This window comes from Cervus canadensis, chromosome 4 (genome assembly GCF_019320065.1).
Source record: "Cervus canadensis isolate Bull #8, Minnesota chromosome 4, ASM1932006v1, whole genome shotgun sequence".
In the NCBI taxonomy this organism is placed as follows: Eukaryota; Metazoa; Chordata; class Mammalia; order Artiodactyla; family Cervidae; genus Cervus; species Cervus canadensis.
The window spans coordinates 104,759,665-104,781,307 of record NC_057389.1 but is presented as its reverse complement, the minus strand read 5'-3'; the positions used below and the strand labels follow the sequence as shown (position 1 = coordinate 104,781,307).

The 21,643-nt window shown below is 53.3% G+C and overlaps 2 protein-coding genes across 18 annotated transcripts in view; one reads left to right on the top strand and one right to left on the bottom strand.

Annotated features, from left to right (window-relative positions):
* Nucleotides 1-1,719: 1,719 nt before the first annotated feature.
* On the bottom strand, nt 1,720-16,721 carry ARMC6 (armadillo repeat containing 6). Of its 4 annotated transcripts, XM_043467446.1 has the most exons (9): nt 16,089-16,523; nt 11,450-11,619; nt 10,636-10,801; nt 10,078-10,160; nt 7,045-7,618; nt 5,175-5,320; nt 4,054-4,185; nt 3,575-3,712; nt 1,720-2,498 (listed from the first exon to the last, which is right to left on the bottom strand). In XM_043467446.1, exons 4-9 carry the CDS (start codon nt 10,132-10,134, stop codon nt 2,286-2,288), a joined length of 1,260 nt encoding a protein of 419 aa, XP_043323381.1. In that variant the 5' UTR covers nt 10,135-10,160; nt 10,636-10,801; nt 11,450-11,619; nt 16,089-16,523; the 3' UTR covers nt 1,720-2,285. The 4 variants fall into 4 exon arrangements, with proteins under 4 accessions (XP_043323381.1, XP_043323380.1, XP_043323379.1 ...); XM_043467445.1 differs by lacking the exons at nt 10,636-10,801; nt 16,089-16,523 and adding an exon at nt 16,583-16,721; XM_043467444.1 differs by lacking the exon at nt 10,636-10,801 and having other exon boundaries at nt 16,089-16,522.
* A 3-nt stretch (nt 16,722-16,724) lies between these two features.
* SUGP2 (SURP and G-patch domain containing 2) overlaps nt 16,725-21,643 on the top strand; it is a 28,979-nt gene continuing 24,060 nt past the window's right edge. For 4 of the 14 annotated variants that reach the window (XM_043467440.1, XM_043467441.1, XM_043467439.1 and 1 more), the window contains exons 1-2: nt 17,049-17,184; nt 18,555-18,683. In XM_043467440.1, coding sequence (XP_043323375.1) covers nt 18,566-18,683 — 118 coding nt within the window. In that variant the 5' untranslated portion in view covers nt 17,049-17,184; nt 18,555-18,565. Of the gene's footprint in view, nt 16,861-16,918; nt 17,185-17,224; nt 17,594-18,554; nt 18,684-21,643 lie in introns of those variants that run through there. The other 10 variants (XR_006269165.1, XM_043467432.1, XM_043467430.1 and 7 more) reach the window with 6 other exon arrangements.

Here is a 21,643-nt window from a genome sequence, read left to right as displayed (position 1 = left end):
GGAAGGTCAGAGGCCTTCCCTCCAACCACGCTGCGTATCTGTTCATTTACTCAGGGGTACATTTGAAAACACTGGTGGGAAGCTGGCGCAGAGCTGGGAGACAGAAGCCTGCTCATGGGCAGTGGGCTGGGGCGGGGAAGACAAAGGAGGAAGGAACATGAGTGGGGTGACCTCAGATGGGGGCAGAGGTCAGGGACACAGCACAGTGGTCACGGGGCGCCAGGGCAAGGAGGCAATAGGCAATTTCCCTGAGAAGGCAATGGGTGAGCTGGAACCTAGTGCCAGGAAGGAGCCAGCCAAGGGGAGGGCTGGGGAAGGATGATCCATGCAAGGCATGACATGTGCAAAGGCCCTGAGGTGGGGAGGCTGGGGTGACCGGAACTGTGATTACAGGGCAACATGGGGAAGATGCGGGTAGGAGGTGGGCAGGGCCTGGAGGACAGTCTGGTTTCATGTGGAGGGCAAAGGGGAGCTACAGGGAGACTCAGAGCAGAGCTGAGGCAGGAGTTACAGGGCTGGCACCTCAGGCTTGCCCGAAATGGACAAATAGTACCCACCACCCATGAGACAGATGGAGGAACAGGAGGCTCACGGGGCCTCCAAGGACACAAGACTGATCCAAGGTCTCATGGTTGGTAGCCTGGAGCGGGTATGGATTATCCCACCCACTGGCTGAGTCCCCAGTGAGCGAAGACAGGCCCGGGGGCCTGGGGCAGAGGTTCTCATCAGCCCACGGAGCTGGCAGGGCCCTCCCCATCTGGAGGGGAGGTGGGACCCAGATGACGCTCCTCCCACAACTCTTCCCCGGGCCAATTTCCACCTGGACCAGGAGCCTCCCGGGAAAGGGCTTGCACTGACTTCAAGGACTGAATTCAGACCTTTTTCAGCCTAGAGGTGGTGAATGACAAGCAGGGTGGGGGGAACTCAGAGGGCTGAAAGGGGTCCTGCCCTGTGGGCTCGAGCTGGCGGGCCTGACGCCAGGAGGCCACCGGGGGCCTGGGGCGGCCCTGACCTGCCTGGAACACGGGGGCTGCCAGGAGCAGCCAGGTGACCACGCCATGGGCCTGAGGGTGAATAAGGAGGAGAGCTAGGGTCTGCCAGGCACCGCTGCCGGGCGACACCTTCAAGACACTTGCAGAGGGTGGGCAATGGGGGCAGCAACAGGGCTGCCCACCTTACGGACGGGGAAATGGGTGCTCAGAGAGGGAGAGCTGGCTGCCCCGGCCGGCCGGCCACCCGGCACCTCGACACAGTCAGGGGGGAGAGCGCAGGACACTTCTGGGGTGACTCGGCCGCTGAAGAGAGATGACCGGGTATCTCCCATGCGCCCAGCTCTGCGCCACCGCCCTCTGGAGGGGGCTCTAGCCCCTCCCCTCTCCCCATTTTATGGAGGAGAAAGTCAAGGCCCAGAGAGGTGGTGTCACTCGCCCAATGCCACAGAGCAGAGTGGGGGCCAGACACTGAGTGCTCCAGAGCCCCCAGGGCAATGTACCCTCAGACACAGCGATGCTGGCACCCGCGGATCCCAAGTCTGATGACGACCCCAGCACCCACCCCTCTGAGAGTGACAGCAAATCATATATCCCAGGCTGTTCTCAAAACCCTTTGCTTTCCTCAGTGAACCCATGACCTCCCCAAATGCGCACCCCTCTCCCCTGTCCCTTGAGGCCACTGGCTGCAGCCCCCACTCCCCGTGGTGCTATGGAAGAGACCCCTCCATTGGTCAGCCAACAGTCTTTTATTACCAGGCTCCACTGGCTGGCCTGGGACACCTGGAGACCAAGGAGCCTTGGTAGGGACCTCTGCTCAGCACAGCAAGGCACCTGGGCTCCAACTTACAGGTGAAAGAAGCAGGAGCAGGGATGAGAATGGACTTGCAGGCACAGAAGCGGGGTCCTTGCCCTGCTTTGAGATCGGTCAGTGTGGTTTCCAGATTTCAGGCAGACTTCCAGCAGGAAGCAGCACTGAGGGGGCACTTCTATCAGCAAAGGGCGGTGGGGTGGGGGTGGGTGACAGGGCGGACGAAGCCGATGCTCTTAGCCGGTGGCCGAGCGGAAGAGCATGCAGAGGGGCTGGGACCCGAGGGCCACTTTCTGCCGTGCAGGTGCCTCACTAAGACTCCCTGCCCACTCCCTGGCCTCTGCCTGGTACCGGTTGGAAAGGTACTCTTCTGGACGGGGGAGGCAGCTGGGGGCAGACTGGCAGGGCACGGAGTGCTGGCCTGCCCCCAGGTGGTTCCCGAGTCACACGACTCACCCAGAGTCACAGCGCGCATGGGCCTGCGGTCACGGTGCCAGGTCGCCCTTCTGGCCAGTCCACAGCTCTCGGAGCTCGACGTGGCAGCCCAGGTCCCGCAGGGCGGCCTTGGCCACGTCCTCACAGTCGTGGTGGGTGGCTCGGGCTCGCGAGATGAGGGCCTCGGCCCCCAGGTCCAGGATGGGCTGTGAGAAGGCTTGGCTGCGTGCCACCAGGTTTCGGATCAGCATGCAGGCCTGTTTCTGGAAGGGAAAGCAGGTCAGTGGCTGTGAGTCAGGAGGTGGGGCCCGGGGGTGGGGTCCAATGTGACCTTGGGGTCATCATAACACAACATGACTGCAGGCAACATGCGGTAGGTGCCTATGCTATGACTCATCAAGCTAGGCCCATGCCTCCACTTCAGCCTCTTGGCACTCTGGCTGGGCTGATCCCCCCAGCTCCCAGGTGAGGAATCTGAAGCTCAGGGTGGCTGAGTGTTGGGCAGCGGGGGCTGACTCCTCAGGTGTGGGACTCAAAGTCTCTGAGCAATGTCCTTGGATGCTGGCAAGAGCCCGGCCGGGGGAGGAGGGCAGAGACACAGAGGGAAGAGCAGGGCTGTGCCCAGGGTCCATCAGTCAAGTACACTGTTGACTCATTCAGTTAGCATCTGGGCCCTCTGCCTCTGCCAGGCAGGAGTGCTGAAAAATACCCCAAAATGGGAGAGCCGGGGAGAAGCAGGTGAAATGAGGGCCTGCCTGGTCAGGGTGGTCAGGAGTGGACAAGGTGATGGGCCAGCCGAGGGCACAGCATCCTAAAGGAGGGAGCCAAGGCCCGCCGTGGGCCTGAGCCTGGTGCGTCTCCAGACCAACCAGGAGGTCCCTGAGTCAGGATGGTAGGGAAGGTGGGAGCGGGAGGAGGGTGCATTTCTGACAAAGCTGTGCATGGCCCTGTCTATGCTTCAGCTTGACTGACCTCCAAAGCAGCAGCCTAAGGCGGGGCCGGGAACCTTCCATGATCCCAGCAGAGCCCCATCTGCGGGTCCAGCCAACTCCTCCCCCCCACCATATCCCTCTAAAGAGACTGTTAGGAAAAGGAAAGATCAAATGCAAGAAGAGCAACGGAACAGGAGAGAGGACAACAGAGGGCAGAGTTCAGCACGTTTCTGGACACTGGGGGCTGAGCAGGAAGGAAACCCTGGAGGCTTGGGTCACGGTGGTAATGGGGCAGGTCAAAGAGGACCTGCACCCTCTGCTCTGCCCACCCCTGGGACCTGCTGGCTGGCCTCTCACCCCACCTGCCCACCAGCCTCCCATCCTCTCCGCCTGCCGCCCACGCCTACTTGGACGCCAGCCTCCTGAGGGTGGGCCTCCATGGCCTGCAGCGCGGCCTGGGCCCCGCCGGCCTCCACGATGACGCGGCTATTCGCTGGCTTGCGCAGGGCCAGGACGCACAGGGCCGCGCAGCTCTGCTCACACACCTGCGGGTGGGTCAGGGGGCGGCTGAGACGAGGCGGACGGACCCCCCACCAGCTCCTCCCGCTCCTCTGTGACCTCATTGCGGCCGACCACTGTCTGCCTACGTGTCTGCCGACCAGCAGGAACAGAAGCGATACCGGGATGTGTCAACCAAGCTCTTAGGGGTGACAGTCTCGCCCCACCCTGGCCCTCACTCACCCTGCCTGCAGCCTCTGGCTTGCTGGCCTCCGAGGCCTGGCCTGGCTCCCAGAGATGGGAAAGACCATCACGTGGATACAGGTGCTGATCTGGCTTTCCAGCCTTGTGGCCCTGCCTGGTGTGCCCCCCGCCCTGGGGTGGGTACCTGGGGACTGGCCAGGTGCCGGGTCATGGCGGCCACAATGGACTCGGTCCCGCCGGCGCGGACGATGGCATCCTTCACATCATCATTGCCTGCGATGGCCCTCAGAGCACTCAGCACCTGCTTCACCAGCTCCTGGACAGACAGCAATGCACAGGTTACCCCTGGCAGCACCCGGGCATCAGGTGCTGGGTTGCTGGGTGGTGGGAGGGGGTTCTTGAGGGAGGGTGTGGGGCTATTTCAATGTTTGCTGTCTGAACACACACGGGACCACTCTGGGGCACGCAGGCGGCATGGAACAGCAAGGCTATCTATCACTCGCTGTATAGAGAAGGCAGGGGAGGCTTGGGGAGGTGGGCCCTGTGGTTCTGACCACCTGAGTCTAGAACAGGCATTTGGATGACTTTGATCACCCCCTTGACCCCTCCCCAACCCCCGCCAAACACACAGAGGGGCGTGTGGCTCAGGTCAGCACCCAGAGCACGGGTGGCCTCGCTCAAGCATCACATACTTCAGCTGCCCCCACCACACCCACTCTGCTTCTCTCCTGATTGAAAATACAAAGGTGCTAAAGGACGGTGGGGGGGGTGGTCTGTTTTCCCCCTAAGCTTTAGTTCCTTCCCACAGGTCGTGACAAGCGAAAACCAAACTTTGATTCTGGGCTCTGCAGACAAGGCCAGCATGTTCTGATGCAAGCCTGTCTGGCTGACCAGGGCCCAGAGGGGCAAGTTCACTGGGAGACCCAGAGCCTTTCCCAGACATCGAGAAAAATGACAGACTGAAATTCAGGCGAGGGACTTCCCTGGTGGTCCACTGGTTAAGAATCCACCTGCCGATGCAGGGGTGCCCCCTGGCCAGGGGTTTGATCCCTGGCCTGGAAAGATTTCACAGGCTGAGGAGCAACTACACCCGTGGACCACAGCTCCCGAGCCGTGTGCCCCGATCCTGTGTTCTGCAGCAGAGAAGCCCCCACGGAGAAGCCCATGAGCTGCAGCTGGAGTAACCCCTGCTCACTGCGGCAACCAGAGAAAGCCTGGGCACAGCAGTGAAAACACAGCAGCCGAGAATAAGGAAGGGAAACTCAGGCAAGGGGCTTCACACCCTGAGACACTGTGGACGCCCACCTGGTGGTCACTGCAGTCAGTCAGCAGGGCCACCAGGACGCTGAGGCCCCCAAGGTCGACGACCTCCTGGCAGAACTCGTTGCGGACAGCCAGGCGGGACAGGGTGCTGCAGAGCTCACTCAGGATGCTGGGATTGTCGGGGAACACTGCAGAGGGGGGAGAGGGAACCCAGGGTGAGGAGTGGAGAACCAGTCCTGGCTCTGAGCCGGCACTCCTGGTGGGAATCCCGAATCCCGCTCCACCAGGGCAGCCTGGCCCTCTGCCTGGCTGGGTGGCTGCCTGCCTGTTGGGGTGGAGGGATCAGGCAGGGGAGAAGGAGGACCACTGGGGACTGCCCAGGCCTGTGGTGCCCCCTGCTGGCTGTTGGGGAAGACACGGGAATGTGCCTTCCCCTCCACTGTGCCCCAGATAAATTCCAGAACAACTGATGATCTCAACTAAAAAAAGAAAAACCATAATAGTGCTATAATAAAACATCCGAGACTATTTTTATGATCTTGGGTTGGGAATGACCTTTCTAAGTGCAACAGGACACCTAGAAACTGCAGAAGGACATATGGATAGAGTTGACCCAGGCAAAAATTAAACACAGATGCTGTAGACAAAGTTCAGAGGCACCAGGGAGGAGAGGCCTGACTGAGGATGATGGTGGGGAGGGAGGTTAGGGAGTTGCCGGTGGGGGGGGGGGTGGGGGGTGGGCACAAAGGGCCATAATGACACCGAGCTCAGTGACGGTCAGTGTATACGGCCCCCTGGCCGGGCCACAGCCCCCAGGGACTCCATGAACTGTAACCTGGGTGTGCTGTGGAGATACTCTGGAGATGTGGTGACATCATGACCAGCTGACTTTTAAGTATAGCAGATGACCCTTGATGGCCTGGGTGGGCCTTGTCCAATTAGTCGAGGGCCTTAAGAGAGAACCTGAGGTCTCCCTCAAGAGGAAGCAGCTTGCCAATGGACTATAGTGTTGGCTCCTGCCCAAGCCTCAGCCTGCTACGTAAGTCTGAAAGCACTACAGCCACATGAGCCGATTTCTTGCAACAAATCTTCCTGTGTATTTATGTATACATGTATGCCAAAACACACACACGTGCCCCCTACTGGTTCTGTCTCTCTGGAGCACTCTCACTGATACGAACTCCTGTAAATAAACAAGGAAGATGTAACCCACCCCTCAGAAAAGCAGCTCAACTTTGCAGCCAGTCAGGCCCTGTTTTTCCCCCCTCTCTGGAGATGCAGAGGGGAGACTGGGGCAGGCCCCACTCCCCCACAGATAGAGCCAGAGTCGCACACACGGGCCTGGCAACAGAGTCAGAGCCACAGGGCAGGCTGCAAAGGGAAACTCACTCTTCTAGCACCTTCTGTGCGCAAGACCCCAGTCAGGCCTTTTCCAGGGGGTGCAGTGCCCAGGGGGCGGGAGTCTTGGTGCCCAACTGTCCGTGCTGTGACCTCCTGTGGCTGGCTCGTCGGGGTCACCTCGGAGTCAGGCACACGGACATGCTCGAGAACAGTGGCCAAGTATGAACCAAAGTGTAAACCCCACCTGGAGCAGCCCCGGGGAGTGCCAGCAACACATCCCCGCCTTTGGGAGACAGCACCCTTATTTCTCCCTTTGAGGAGCCCTCCCATCCCAGTCTCAGTCTGTGTTGCTGGGCAGAGTCAATCGCTTCCCTAAATGGTTCTACTGGTGAGCAAAGCATGTGGTCCAGGCCAACGATCGCTGGCTTGGAACTCTCCTGGAAAAACTAGGTGTAAGGACAGGGTCCTGCTAGGGCCGTTATGTAGGTGGGACTGAACTGGCGCCTGGGGCCAACCATGCTTGAAGCTGCCCTAAACCCTGACTCTTCACTCTTGCCACACCTACTCCTACCTTTGGCGGCCTCAATGAGCACCTTTAAGCCTCCATTCTCCTGCACGATCATCTTGGCGTGGTCATGGGCATGGCCGAAGGGCACACGGATGTCATCGTCAAAGGTCATGATACGTAGGGCCCAGCAGGCCTCCCGGACCACGTCGGCACAGTGGCTGTGCCGGGCGATGGCGCCCGTCAGCAGGGGCAGCACGCCTGCCTTCACCAGGCTCTGCCGGTTCTCCTCGTGCTTCAGGCAGGCGTGGCGCACGCAGCGGATCCCGGAGCAGGTCACGTGGGCCGAGTCAGCATTGTGGGCCAGCGTGGCCACGAGCAGCTGCAGGCCCTGGGTGTCCAGGAGGTCGGGCTGGCCATCAGTCAGGGCAGACAGGGCATTGAGGGCCTGGAGGAGGAGGCCCTGGTCACCCGCTGCGGCCAACTTCCAGGTCTCCAGGAGGATGGAGTAGGCCCCCTTCTCGGCTGCCAGAAAGCGGCAGGCCTTCTGCTGCCTGCACTGCTCGCAAAAGCGGGCAAGCTGTGCGGACGCCTCCTGCGGGTGAGAGCGGGCCACAGATTCCCGCAGGTCATCCAGGGCCTAGGGGACATGGGAGAAATGTCAGGGTCAGCTCAGTCCGAAGAAGGTCACAGTGACAGTGCTGGGCCCCGCTGGGATCCCTCTGCCTGGGATCTGGGCCTCGGTGGAAGTCCTGTGGGGCCAGTTCCAGCTGGGGCCGCTTCCACACCTGTGCTTTTAGGTGCATTGACTGGGCTTGAGAGGCCACAGAGACAGAGAGACAGAGGCCTTGCTATCTCAGTGTCCCTGACAAGGAGCCACACACACAGAAGTGCAGACAAGAAACATTCTAGCCCTGGGCACCAGTGCATGAAGTCCCCAAGTGAGACCATCCAGAAGGACCATCCAGTTGAGATTAGTCAACCCAGCAAAATCACCAGAAACAATAAAATGGCCATTGTTTGGGGCTGTTTGTTAGGCAGCCGTAACTAACAGACACACCCACCAACGGCCAGCTCTCTAAGGAAGGTGAAAGCCACCTCCACCAGTTCTGCCCGTATCATATGCCTCGTTGGTCTCTCTCCTTCACTCCACAAGTATTTACTGAGCAACTGCCCAATGAAACCACAGTGTACATGTGGTTGGTTTACCCATGCTCAACTCGAAGCCCTTGGGGGGAAAAATTATAATGAGAGACAACAATCTGAATGGGACAGACAAGTCTAGTGGCCACTCAGTGCCATGACTTTGGGGCTCGTCTCAGCCTGAGCCCAAGATGAACCTGCGCATCTGGAGCTTATGACATTACTGCATCCAGCCCTAAGGAGAGTGGGTCTAGAGATACCACCAGCCCAGAGGGCTTAGATTTGGCCTCAACTGCCATGACAGTCAACAACGCCTGTCAGCCAACCCTTGCTGAGCTCAAATTTGTGGACTTAACTACGCATATGTTATGATGAAACTGAATATTAAGAAATTAGTTAAAACCAGAATGTGCGACTTGAATAAACACTTCTTCAAAGATACACATACAAATGGCCACTAAGCACATGAAAAGATGCTCAACATCACTAATCACTGCTGCTGCTAAGTCGCGACCCCACAGACAGCAGCCCACCAGGCTCCTCTGTCCCTGGGATTCTCCAGGCAAGAATATTGGAGTGGGTTGCCATTTCCTTCTCCCACTAATCACTAGGGAAATGCAATCAAAACCAGAATGAGACACCATCACACCCGTGAAGGTGGCTACTGTTAAAACAAAGAAACAGAAACTAACAAGTGTTAGCAAGGATGTGGCAAAAAGTGGAACCCTGTGTACTGTTGGTGGGAATACAAAATGGTGCAGTTGCTGTGGAAAGCAAGTTCAGTGGTTCCTCAAAAACTTAAACCAAGAGATCGAGCAATTCCAGATACACACCCCAAAGAACTGAAAACAAGCTCAAAAATACATTGGCACACCCATGTTCACAGCAGCATTATTTACAACAGCCAAAAGGCAGGAGCAACCCAAATGTCCATCAGCGAGTGAATAAACAAATGTGGTGTTTCCATAAATGGAATATCATTCAGCCATAAAAAGCAAAGAAATTCTGACAAGTAGTACAACACTTGTACCTTGAGGACATCAAGCTAAGTGAAATAAACCAGTCACAAAAGGACGAATACTGTGTAATCTCCCTTAGGTTCTCATCCAGGGCTGTCTCCTCCAGCTTCTCTTTTTATTACTACTTTCTTTTGCAGCTAGGTGAGTCACTTTTTCTCTTTGGATCTCAATTTTCCCATCTGTTAAATGGGGATGATAACCCCACCCTTGCAGGTATCTTTGGGTTAATAACAGATGGCACAAAGCAAGTGCCTGGCATAGAACTGAATTCACAGATGGTTCTCAGAACTTTCTGCTGCTTTACCACCAGCTTACCAGTTTTCCTTAAGGAAAAGATTGAACCTCTGTGAGCTGTATTTTCCTTGTTTGGGTCGCAGTAGAGTGAGGGCAGGCTCTGGGTCTCTGTTCACCCATCAGAAAGCCAGGGATGACGTACTTACCGCACACAGGTCAGCTGAAGTGGGCGAGGAGGGGCTGTAATGTGCCAGTAAACAGTCGATGCTCAATAAGTGACAGTCTATGATTGCACTCTCTTTTCCTGGGATTCCTGTCCATTTCATTGAGCAAATTCAGAGCTTGGGAGGCCCAAGAGAGGTTCCTCCAGGGGGCCCTCCGCCCCCGGCTCCCAACACCAGGACAAACAGGAACACTGTCCGCCCCTTAGGCCCAGAGGGCTATCCATTCCCTGACCACTCTGTCAGCTCTAATCCCAGAATGCACACATGGGTGGGTGGGCAGAGCACGGGGGCCCCCAGGAGGCCCTCAGACATTGACTCAGGAAACCCTAGCTGCACACTCAGGCTTGCCTGTGCTTGCTGGGCTGGCTTGGACCTTCTGAGTCTGTGTCTGCCATCTGGGAACACGGAAAAAGGTGCTCCCGACAATGAGGTGACGCAGGATCATGCACGTGAGGCCCACGTGGGCCGCCCTCTCCTACCTGCAGGATGTCATGTATGGGATCCTGGGGTCCATCCGCAGAGACTTTTGGGGCCATCTTTACAATGTTGCTCAGATCAACCCCTGTGGGAGGGCGGGGGAGTCAGGAAACAGGAGACAGGCGTCAGCCCCGCGGGCCTGCTGGGGTCACACCTGGGGTCCCTGCAGCTGGGACCACCCCACTCTGGAGGCCTTCTGGGATCTGCCCAGCTCCCCACCCCACCCTCCCTGCCTGGGCAGGGCCCAGCAGCCATGCCTACATGGGGTGTGGGGTGTGGGGTCTCTGCACCTTGGCCCTGTCCAGCCAGCGGGGGCAGAGGGGTAGTGAGGATGCACGCCAGGGCTGCAGTGGGCGACAACTCTGCCTGGGGGGCTCAGAGGGGAGTGCAACCTGTGCTCTCCTCCCTGGGGGCTCCCACTGGTCTGCACCCTGGTCGCATTCCCACCCTTGCTGGCAGACCCAGAAGAAGCGCCCACTGTGCAGAACAGATCTAGGTACCCCTCCCAGTCCTGTCCAGTGTTTAGTCCCTATGCTATGCCTGGGGTGCTAGCTCCTGACCTGGAAGGTTGGATCCCCGGACTTCCTTGCCCTCTGGCGTCTGACTGGGTTTGGCCAATGGGAAGCCGGATCTGAGGTCAGAGGCAGGAGGAGTGGGAGGATAGGGTGTTCATTCCCAGGTTCCTGCCTCTGCCTCTGTCAGGTGACCCCCATGCTTTGCCATGGCCTGTCGTGGGAGAGGGGAGGTCCTGCTGTGGGGAGCACGGTCTCCCAACCCTGCCCACATGATTGCAAACAGCTCCCTCTTAACCATTCTCCACGGTCTGGCTTGGGCATGCTACCTGTTTTCAGAGGCTGGTGACCAATACCCCTTCTGCCTCCATGAGCTCACACTGGGGTGCAGGTGGGGCAGGGTGGCAGGTGGCCCTGTTTCTTTGGAGGGGGGTCAAGAAAAGTCTATTCAAGGAAGCGACCATTAAAATGAGACCCACCTGGAAAGACCCAGCCCTGCAGATGTCAGGGTGCGGTCCAGGCGAGTAGAAGGTAGGCACCAGCGGGGTGGGAGGGGGTGGCCGGCCTGCCTGGGGCACAGTGTAGAGAGGACGGCACCCAGGGCAGTCATGCCAAGAGGGATGTGCTCACGGCAGGACACCACTCTTTTACATATTAGGAGCCATGGATGGGACTTCCCTGGTGGTCCAGTGGTTAAGACTCCATGCTTTAGCTGCAGGGAGCCTAGGATTGATTCCTGGTCAGGGAATTAGAATCCCATGTGCCAAGTGGTGTGGCAACAACAACAGAAAGAGCCGCAGACTGAAGGCAGCTTTGGGGCAAAGAGCCGGACCGGCGTTGAGGTGGAGCTGCATCACCCTACCTTGCGATTCAAACTGCTCCGCGGCTTCTCTCACCGCCTCCTCCGGCCCCATCTCAAACTCCTGGATGTTCTCGCGAACAGCTGCGTCAAAGGTCTCCTGGGTGATGCGCTTGGAGGCCATCTTTATCTCCTCCACGTGGGGCCAAGGACACCCAATAGCTGCTCTCAAGCTGGAAAGGTAGAAGTTAGACTTGTTGAGGGTCAGAGGGCAGCTGAGAACCTGGCCACCACCTAGAGAGCACCTACCAAGAGGCCAGAGCCTGTAACTGTCCTGGAAAAATTCTAACCACCTGAGTCACAGCAAAGGGTGATATCCCAACAGCCATAGACCGTCTAAAAGTACAGAAGAAGGCAGGTAGTTTAGTGTTTTATCTAAATAGGGCATGTTAAAATAATGCATGCCCTTATAGTAAAAGTTGCTATTGTTGTTTAGTTGCTGAGCTGTGTCTGACCTTCTGTAGCCCGCCAGGCTCCTCTGTGCATGGGATTCTCCAGGCAAGAATACTGGAGTGGGTTGCCATTTCCTTCTCCAGGGGATCTTCTGGGCCCAGGGGTCCAACCCCCATCTCCTGCATCAGCAGGTTGATGTTTTACTGCTGAGCCACCAGGGAAGCGCTAACAGTGAAAAGCAGCAGTAGTAAAATAAAGGTGAAATAATATCTTAATAATACATATTGTGGAATTCCCCTGGGGGTCCAGTGGCTAGGACTCCGCACTCTCGATGCAAGGGGCCCGGTTTTGATCCCTCATCAGGAAACTGGGTCCCACACGCTGCAACTCAGAGTTTGCATGCCACAACTAAAAAGCCCACTTGCCCCAATGAAGACCAAAGATTCCGCCACAGCTGAGACCTGGAGCAGCCAAATACATAAACAGTTAAAGAGTGATAATAATAGTATATGGTGTATGTTATGTGATTATATTATAATAACATTATAATATAAAGTTATACTATCCTGTTACACAGTTATGTACTTTATATATAATTATATAGTGAAATAACATTAACATAGCATACCATGGCACTAATACAATATAAATGAAATTAATAATGATGTTAAATAATTAAAATGAATAATATTAAATCATATTTATTACTTATTACTTTTTAAACTTTTAAATTACTTTTTATTATTTATTTATTACTACTAATAAAAAATAAATAAGTAAATTAGAAGCTAATAGAAATAGTTACCTGTAAGAGGAGGTAGAGAAAAGGGTGGTGAGAGCAGGACTAGAAGCTGGATTATTCTCTCCTAACGTACCTTGCTTTAGAGGGTTGAATTTGGAACTCAGGTAAATGATTTATGTGATTAAGAAAAGAAATATGCCAAAATAAAAATAAAAGCAATCCCTAAAAATTAACAGCAAAATGAAACCCATGCACCCAACGGTATGTCTCTGTGGATGAGATCATTTCAGGCAATTTTAAAGCACCGTGATATGACTGCATATTCTAACTGGGATCTATCTACCCTAAAGATGAAAGTGAAAGTCGCTAGTCACGTCTGACTCTTTGCAACCCCAAGAACCCACGGAATTCTCCAGGCCAGAATACTGGAGTGGGTAGCCTTTCCCTTTTCCAGAGGATCTTCCCAACCCAGGGATCGAACCCAGGTCTCCCGCATTGCAGGCAGATTCTTTACCAGCTGAGCCACAAAGGAAGCCCAAGAATACTGGAATGGGGAGCCTATCACTTCTCCAGCAGATCTTCCCAACTCAAAAGACAGAACTGCAAAAGAAAGTCTTCAACAGTTTTCAGTTTTCAGTAATCATGTTATTGGAAACCTCATTAGTAATATTATTTGGAAATGATTACAGATATAGTAAATAAGTAATGATGTTTATATCATGAATAACCAGCATAAAAGAAAATAAGATTTTAACAAAAGCAGAGAAGTAAAAGCTCAGAACTCCTAAATTTGAACTGGAAATACGACATGAACTCATTTTCTCTTAAGCAAATAAAGAACCAATTTTCTATTAATATGAACTAAAAATGCCCGTAGAAAATAATACCACAGCAGCAGTGAATACCAACTGTGGTCTCTACCATTTCCCACCAAAGAAACCAGGGCTCTTGGAGACACAGTTGATTCCAGTTTTAGGCAGGAAACAGGCCAGAGGAGCCAAGAGCATCAGGTGAGACCAGAAAGCAAAGAAGCATTTAGAGACCACTGGGGTCACGTCAAAGGATTCAGGAGCCAACCCGCTGGGGCACCTGCTAGCTAAAGACGGGATAAATGAGCATTAAAAAAAAAACAAAAAAACTACTGAGCCCACAAGCCACAACGAAGATCTCGTGTGCTGCAATGAAGACCCAAGGTGCCCAAATAAATAAACAAGTATTTAAAAAAATTTTTAAAAAGGACACTCTCTTATACATTCACAGCAAAACTGAAATTTAACACAAGAGATTTAACACTGACCACAATGCTATTTTCTAACATACAGTACACGATGGACTTTCTTGATTACTGTAATATGGTCTTTTAGAACAGTTTTGTTTTTTTCTGGTCCTGGGTCCATTCCAGAACCATGTGTCACAGAAAGCACAGCAGCTGTGTTAGGGAGATGAAGGCAAAGATGGCACTAGGCCAAGGGCACGGGAATGTGCAAGTGTGGGCCGTGGGGGAACGAGCCACTCAAGCCCTCGCTTGTCTCTGTGCAGGCAGCACGGGATGTGACTGACTAGTCCACCTGTGATTGTGCAGAAGCTCAGGGTCAGGTGGGGGAGGACAGGCTCCAGGGCAAGCAGGAGCAGTGGGGCTGTTGGTCAATTCCCATGTGTGACACAGGGACAAAGAAAGAATCTGCCTCACAGAATGTAGTGAAAATTCCACCCACCCATTTCAACAAAGCACTGAGAACTGGATTTGGCACAGAGCGCAATAAACATCACTTAGTTGTTCTTTTCCTCTTTTGCTTAAGAGGTGCTTCGGCCAGTTTCTTAGGGGGCAGGGGATTTTAGGGACTTAAACACCTTGCCTCTCTCCCTTGCAGATCTACCCCTCTTTATTTCCCAGAGCAGGGAGGCTGTTCAGCGGTTGCTAAGGATTTCTAAATCAAAGCTGGAGGAAAAGAATAAGGATTTTCTGTTTCAAGATGAGAGTTTCTCCAACCCAACAGTCTGTGTGCTGCAATGAAAGATCCCGAGTGACAGAGTGAAGATCTTGGTGCTGTAGCTAAGACCCGATGCAGCCAAATAAATAATTAAAAAAAAAAAGACACAAGAATTTCTCAGTGGGGAGCCTGCTCTGGTGGGGGGAAAGGGTCCTGACCAGCTCTGGGGCTGGGTGCTACTGGGGGGACTCTGCTTCTGGCTCTGCCACCACATGTTGCTTCCACCACCCTGGCCATGCTTCAGACCCAAGTGGGCCAATGACGAGAGGCCACTGGGTCACAGAAGTCATAAAGGGGAATGTCATTGTGCCTACTTTAAGGATGACGAATCTGAAGCTCAGAGAGGCAGCAAGAAACCTGGCCAAGACCCTGTTCTGTCTCATTAACACTTTCCCTCCACCTAGGTCCTTTGTGGAGCTTCCACTAGCTTGTCCAGGCTGCCTCCTCATGGGAGCCTTCCCTGGCTACTCAGACAGAGCCTGTGTACCCTCAGCTCTTCCCAACTCAGGAACCTCTCTCTGCCCAGCCCTGAGATCCCTGGGCTAGGGAGGTCAGTGTCTGGCTCTGGAACCACCATTTACGAGTCCTTCGAGGTCCCCTAGGTCCAGCACAGCCTGTGTGTTGGGCTGGGGGCAGTGATGAAAGTACAAGGCTGGAGCTCATGAGAAAGAGGTGCCTGGGAATGGTCATCTGGGAGTCACCTGGGGAACAGTCCAGGCCAGTAAAGGAGAGAAACAGCATTACCAGCCTTCACGCTGCATCCAAGGCAGGCTGGGCCCCGATATTCATTGCAGCACTATTTACAACAACGAGGACCTGGAAGCAACCTAGATGTCCATCGGCAGATGAATGGATAAGGAAGTTGTGGTACATACACACGATAGAATATTACTCAGCTCTAAAAAGGAAAGCATTTCAGTCAGTCCTAATGAAGTGGATGAATCTGGAGCCTATTATACAGAGTGAAGTGAAAAAAAGAAAGACAAATACTGTACATTAACGCATATATGTGGAATTTAGAAAGACGGTAATGATGATCCTACATGCAGGGCAGCAAAGGAGACACAGATGTAAAGAACAGACTTTTGGACTCCAGGAGGAGAGGGTGGGATGATTTGAGAGAACAGCATTGAAACACATATATTACCATATGCAAAATAGATGAAAAGTGCAAGTTTGATGCATGAAGCAGGGCACCCAAAGCCAGTGCGCTGGGACAACCCAGAGGGATGGGGTGGGGAGGGAGGGGGGGTTCAGGATGGGGGACACATGTATACCTGTGGCTGATTCATGTTGATGTATGGCAAAAACCATCACAATATTGTAAAGTAATTATCCTCCAATTAAAATAAATAAAATTTTTTTTAAAAGGCATGCTAGGGAGAAAGGAGTTATCAAGGCTCCCAACTAACAGCACGCTTCCCTCTCTAAGCCACCGTTCTGCTTATCAAGAAAACGGTGCCCTGACAAACCAGGGGCCCTGAATGATTCATCCTCCTCCGCCTGCCACACTCACCTTGGTTCAGGTGGCATTACCTGCTTCCTCTCCACGAGGCAGCCAGAGGGTGAATGGAAAGCAGAGAGCATTTCACTTACTTATTTAAAACCCTGCAGTGGCTTCCCAGCCTTCTCTGAACAAAATCCAGTCTCCTTACCAACACTTGCCTTACCTAGACCTTCTCACCTGTGCCTACCCGAGGGACATCCTTCATAAAGCAGCCCCCGCTCTCCTACTCTCTCTTATTATTTTAACATTATCTCAACATGGAGTGAAATGTTCCTTGTATTTATTTGCTTTTACTGCCCTAGCCTCCTCCCCAATGAAATTTAATCTGCATGAGAGCTGGGGCTCGTTCTATTAAATACCCCCACTACCTAGGATGCGGCCAGGCATGCAGCAGGCACTCGGTACATACATAGGTGTGAGAGAATGAATAAATGAAAAGAAAACGACAGGCAGAAGAGTGGGCAATTTTGTCCACGGGCGGCTTCCGTAAGTCTATCATTTACCCAAAGCCAAGTCCTCGAAGGGCGCGCCCCCGTCACTAATCCGAGCCCGCGGCGTCCACTCCCGGCTCCTCGCGCGAGGGGGCTCGGCGGCCGCCGCTTCTCACCCGGTCTTCGGGGCCACGTGGGGAAAGGGTGGGGTTCGCGGCGGTCTCCGGCTGCACCGCCCCTGGTCCCTTTCGGCCGCCGTACGTGCGCAGGCGCTCTGGCGAGGCCGCGCCTCGGCCTCCGTCAGCCCTGTGAACCGCTCCCGGGGTGACCAAGAGTGACCGCGAGTACAGGTAAAGCTGAGAGAGCCAATAGGTTTGCGGCGACGGCGTCTTTGTCTCCTTTTTCGGGTCGCTTCCCGTTGCCGCCGGCCCAGGGAGAGAAATTTTTTGCCTCGAGAGTGTCCGCCCTGAAGGTTGGGCAGTGCGCCTGCGCGAGAGGCTTTGGCGGTGGCCGCCTGCGCCTGTGCCTTGAGGCTCGGCCGCGGCCTGCGCCTGCGCGGCGCGGCGCTGCGGAGACCGTTGGCTTATTTGCATGTCCCCGCCTCGCGCGGTGGCGGCGGCGGGTGAGGAGCCTGAGGCGGTGGCGGGGGCGGCTCCGCGCGCGGTGGGCTCGGGGTGAGGCCCGGGCCCAGGCGTTGTCGGAGGGTGGGCCCGGGGGTGAGGGGGTTTGGGCCCGATCCCGGGAACCCCGGGTCTCCACGATGGCGCAGCGGGCTCGGCCCTTGGACTGCGCGGCGGACGCATCGCGCCCGGGTCGGCCTGGGGGGCGATCTGCGGCCTTCGAGGCCCGACGCCCCCTTTTCTTCGACCTCAAAGGCCGGGAGGAGGCGGGCCGCGCCTGAATGGGTTCATTCGTTCGTTCATTCATTCAGCCTGAGCCGGGATCGGCCCCTCTGGTGGGGTGATAACGGCGGCGGGGTGCCGACTCCGCCTCTTTAGACATTTTTTTAACTGGTTCGGTCCCCACAGCAACCCCTACCATGAACTTCCAGTTCCGTAGATGGGGAAGCGGAGGCACGGAGAGGTTAGATCACTTGAATTGATTCTGGGCCAGCTGGCCGGGACACCCTGCCCTTCTATAGCGGAGAATAAGGGGGCCAGGGGAAAGGCCTGAAGGATAGGGAAAGTGGGTAATGGTTATAAGAAATGACTGTCAGGCAAGGGCAGGCTTGGGTTTTGAGGTTGGAGGTTTCTAGATGGAAGGGATATCTTTCTGGGTAAGGACACGGCCACTGGATTTCTCAATATTGCATCTCAGCCTTTTTCTAAAAATCGGTCTTCAGGGCTTTGTCCCCACAGGGAGTGTCCTGTTTGCCAGGTTCCAGCCCAGGCTGGTTGACCTTGGATGGGTCACTTAGCCTGAACCTCCCTTTTGCACTTTTGTGTAATTTCATTCATAATAGGCCCCACTTGTTTATGGGGTTGTTGCAGGAAGTTTTGAGGGAGTCCCTCCCCTACAACAGGAGCTGGCACAGAGTAAGCTCTGTCAGTAGGTCTTGTCACTAGTCAGGGATTTCTCCCCTCACTTGCTGAGACGCCTCTGTCAGAGGGCAAGTTAGCTCCTAGAGCCTCTTCGCCATGTCTGTGAAATAGGAAAATAGAAATGGGAAAAATCATGTTTTTCCTAAACATTTGAAAAGGTTTATGCTCCTGTTATGTGTGTTGCTTCATACAGTCTTTTAGCAGCCCCAGGAGACAGAGCTGCTTTTATAGCGCTTCTTTTAAGGGATTCTGAGAAAATGGCCTCAGAGAAGCAAAATAGATTGTCTAAGATCGACATCCTTGTCTTACTCCTTCTTAGCCAACCCACACCTGTGAGGTTCATGTGGGCAGAGCTCCCCTTAAAATAAACCAGCCTTCCTCTGAAGTGCCATACCAGATTATGGATTACTGCTTGGTTACTCTGAGGCTTAAGTGGAATAGATCAGGCTTTGTGAGCATTAGTTGTCACTGTTAGTGTCTTTTTACCCCTCTTCTCATTCCAGGTCAGAGAAACATGGCAGCAAGGAGAATTGCACAGGAGACTCTCGATGCTGTGTTGCAGGAAAAAGCTAACCGATATATGGACCCCAGTGGTGAGGCTGTAGGTGAAACTCTTCAGTTTAAAGCTCAAGGTAAATTAAAGTGTGTGGTTTTGGGGGGAGTGAGGTGGGTGGATGGAGCGTGTATTTAGAATTGGGGCCCAACCTGCAGTTCCTCAGATTGTACCTTCTTAAGTGGAGATAAAATTTTCTCTTGGTCCACCTGTTAAATCATTACGTAGAAGGAGGTATTGTCATTATCCAGAGCTTCTCCCCAGTCACCCTGCCCCACCTAAAGAAGGGTTCTTAAATAAATTGCCTGACTCCATGCCCATTATCACTAGGCAGCTTTGAGTTCTTATCAGGTCTTACCTGGATTTTTGCAGTAATCTCCTCCTGAAATGTCTTTCACTTTCTGGCTTCATTCCCTCAAATCTTCTCTCCCCACAGATCTATTAATGCTAACTTTGCAGGACCAAGGCCAAGCTTAGGCTCTTGGGGCTCCCTGTTTTGGTTTTACATCCTCAGACAAGTGCAGGAGCAGCCCAGTAACTGGTATGCAAGATAGGAGGGCCTTGGAGCCTTGTGGAGCTGCTGAATGTAGGCCCTGCCTGAAACCATTCCTTTTGCAAAGTTTTGAAACATCATGTCAGCAGAATAAAAAATGGTCCTAGTGTAAATTGCAGGACAACTTGGAGGTCCTGTCCCACAGTGCATGAGGCTCCTAGCTCCCATCCTCTGCCTTAGGCCTGTTTCACTGACACTGTGTGCTTGTCTGTGTTGTGGATCCCTCATCTCAGCTCTGTGTGATTAATTCCCTCAGTCAGTAAGACCTGGTCCATAGGTGTCTTCCCCCAGGAGGCCCTAGTAGGCCTGGAGATTGATTTTACACTGTGTACTTGATCCCCTGCCATGGGCTGGCCTCCCCCGGGCCTCCTTTGGGCCTGTACTGTTGGCTGCTGCGCCAGCCCTTGAGCCAGCCTTGGTGTAGAGAAGGCTTCCTCGGTGTTGGCTGGATGAGTCTAAATGCTTGGGGTGGGGATAACTTATTATGTGCTTTGGACCCAGAGAAACTGAGGCTTAGAAGCTGTCTCCAAAGTCTGAGTTTTCAAAAATTGTATAAGCAGCAGACACAACCATTCCTGTTACAAAAGATTGGAAGGATTAAGTAAGTTAAGAACAGAATGTCGGGACTTCCCTGGCCATCCAGTGGTTAAGACTCCACACTCCTAAGGCAGGGTTTGATCCCTGGTTGGGGAACTGAGATCCTGCATGCTGCACTGAGGGGCCAAGAAAAAGAATAGGATGTAAAACACCTCTTTGCTGCTTCCTTATTCCTTGGAAGTAATGGTATCTGTGGTGTTTTGTGCATCCTTTAATTCTTTTAGCCATATATGAATCGTGAATACTTCATGTGTTTTTATATATATATACACATATATGTTTATGTGCGTATGTAGATACATATATATGTATATGTAAAAACACGTGTATGTGTATATATATGTGTATATATATATATTTGGAGATTTGAATTGGTTTATCTTATCTAGAGACTCAAACACTAATACATATCTTAAGTTACCTCAGGGAAAGTTGGGGGAGGGGGAGACTATGAACCCAGTAGGATGCCAGATGGTTCTGGAACCATCTCTGTGTCATAGAGCTGCGTGGTCCATCGGTCAGCCTTTCTCTCTGCTGCATTTTTCTGAGGCCTTGTAAACCAGGTCCTGTTGGGCAGAATCCAGCCACTATTCTTCCTCTAATGCTCCCACCGTAACCAGGCCATTGGAAACCATCAGTATCTGGATTATCTTGGTGGACTCCTTGCTGGAACTTCCACTCTTGTCCCTTGCAGTCTGTTCCCCACACAGCAGCCAATGAGGTCATCCTTTTGCTCCAGACCCCCAATGGCTTTCTGTCTCATTCATAGTAAACTCTGGAGTACTGTCATGGGCCTGGCTTGATCTGGTTTGCACCCACTTCTGTTTGCATCTCCTGTCATAGTAGTTCACTAATTTTGCTTCATGTTAGAATCCTTTGGGGGCTTTTTAAAAGTCCTGATGCCTAGGTCACACCCCATCCTAGTTAATTAAGTCAGGATGCCCCAGGGCTTCAGTGTGCAGCCGAGTCTAGGTGCTGCCTTCTTACCACTTTGTCCCTCCTTCCCTCTTGCGCTCTCACCACCTTTGTCCTGTGCTCATCTCAGGGCTTAGTCCTCACACTCCCTCTACCTGGTAGGCTTCCCCATAGCTGCTCATTCTGACCCCTCACCCAGGCCTCTCCTCCTCAGATGCATTGTTTTTAGAGCTGCTCACCCTGACCAGCCTGTTTAAAAATGGCTTTTCCTTTTCACATTCCCGCTGGTTTGGCATTTCCTTACACCTGAAGAATTTTTGTTTATCACTTGGCTTCCTCAACTGAAAAGTCCAGGAAAGTAGGGACTTTGCTGTGCCTTTTCCCTGCTATAACTTCAGAGCCTAGAGCAGTGCCTATATACAGTGGGTGCTTAGTAAGTACTTGTTGGACAGATAAACTTGGATTTATACAAAGCCCTTGTTTCCTGTAGCTTTTTGACCCATCACTACTTCCTGGCATCTTTCTCTCTCTTTTACATTTGACTTTTTGACTAGGTAATAGATTCTGAATCAGAAAGTAAGAAAGGTGCTCTGTGCAAATGTCTCCCTGAGGCCCTCTGTTCCCATGTATCCACAGTTGTCTTCTGTTTTTGACTTCTTACAGTTTCTTTTTTCTTTTTGGCTGCAGCATGCTGCATATGGGATTTTAGTTTCCTGACCAGGGACTGAACCCAGGTTCTTGGCAGTGAAAGCGTGGAGTCCTAACCACTGGACTGCCAGGGAATTCCCCTTACAGTTTCTGTATGCATGAATAAACAAATGCAAACATAGTTTCCTATTTTTCTCATTTCTGCGCAGAGGAGGACAAAAGCACATACTGTTCAGTTTCCATTGTGGTTTCTTCTGTTGTGGCCTGTTTAACTTCTGCCTTCCCTCTTATTTTCTCAGTCTCTTTTTTCAGGTATTGGTTGGCTT